Here is a 1194-nt window from a genome sequence, read left to right as displayed (position 1 = left end):
TTCGTCATCTTCAGAGTCCGAGTCTGACTCTTCGCTGCTGCTATCGTCGACTTCAATTTGGAATCGGAAGCTGTTCAATTGGTCTTCCGGTAGTGTTGTGTCAATTTTGACTTCATTATTGTACATTTCTTCTTCAAGTTTGATGACATGCTGCTCAGCTTTAGCCCAATTTTCAGGCGTTACATTTGCTAGTGCATTTTCAAGGTGCTTTTTAACGTTTACCATCTTGAATGTTGAGTTTTTTGTAGCAACATCACCTTTAACTTGCCCCCAAATCAGTTCGATAGGATTCAACTCGCAATTTTAAGGGGGCAGTCGCAGAATATAGTGACCATGGGATCTTGCCAATTCGTCAATGACCATCTTCGTACACCTTGGTTTGTGCATCTGAATAAGTGCATAAAGCTGCACCTTGATCATGGTTGGACACCAATCTACATTTTGAGCTGTTAGCCACTCTTGCATTTCGGCTTTCTTTGTGTTCATGGTGGGGATCCGTTCCTCCTGCACGGAATGGTAAGGGTCATTGTCCATGACGATGACAGTGTGTTGGGGTATATTTGGCAAAAATTGATGTGTAAACCATTCTAGAAAAACGTTGCCATTCATTTCATCGTGGTAATCACTAGATCCCGTCTTGGATTGAAATGAAAGGAGAGCATCTTCAACAAATCCTTCTTTTGACCCAGCGTGCAAAATAATTAACCTGCTTCCCTTTCCGGTTGGAATAAGAAATCCTCCTGATCCAGCAATTACCCAGCATTTGGACTTTGTATGATTCTGGTGGAGGAATGTTTCGTCTAAATACTCGACAGGGCAGTTGGTAAGCTGTCTAATTTGTTTCATTTTACTCAGGTAGTCGTGTCTTTTGGCAACAATGTCAGGCGTTTCTTTAACAAGTCTTTCCGGCCTCTTGCTATATTTGTAGCCCATGTCTTTTAAAATTGTTCTTAGTGATGACTTGCTACCTTGGAAGTTGATTGCAATCTTGACCTCATCATATATTGAGTTAATTGTTGGCCACTTCTTCTCTATGTACATATGGCTAATTAGCCGCCTGATAACACCTCGATCAAAATCATCTACGCTGTCGACTATCCGCTTCCTTTTGGGTCCTCTTTTCACTGGCGATTTAGGTCCATGTTTTCTAATCTTGTAGAGGGTTGACCTAGATTTAATCCCGGTTGCTTCCAT

The 1194-nt window shown here is 41.6% G+C and overlaps 1 protein-coding gene across 1 annotated transcript; it reads right to left on the bottom strand.

Moving 5' to 3' along the window:
• Positions 1-303: 303 nt before the first annotated feature.
• Positions 304-1194, bottom strand: LOC140169442 (uncharacterized). The gene has a single exon (XM_072192702.1). The coding sequence runs from the start codon at positions 1192-1194 to the stop codon at positions 304-306; it is 891 nt and encodes a 296-aa protein (XP_072048803.1).

The sequence above is a fragment of the Amphiura filiformis genome, chromosome 14, assembly GCF_039555335.1.
Source record: "Amphiura filiformis chromosome 14, Afil_fr2py, whole genome shotgun sequence".
Lineage (NCBI taxonomy): Eukaryota > Metazoa > Echinodermata > Ophiuroidea > Amphilepidida > Amphiuridae > Amphiura > Amphiura filiformis.
This window is presented reverse-complemented; position numbering and strand designations above follow the sequence as displayed.

What these genes read in the sequence shown, in the direction of transcription:
- LOC140169442 (XM_072192702.1), bottom strand. Translation starts at nt 1,194, where the DNA reads ATGGAAGCAACCGGGATTAAATCTAGGTCAACCCTCTACAAGATTAGA.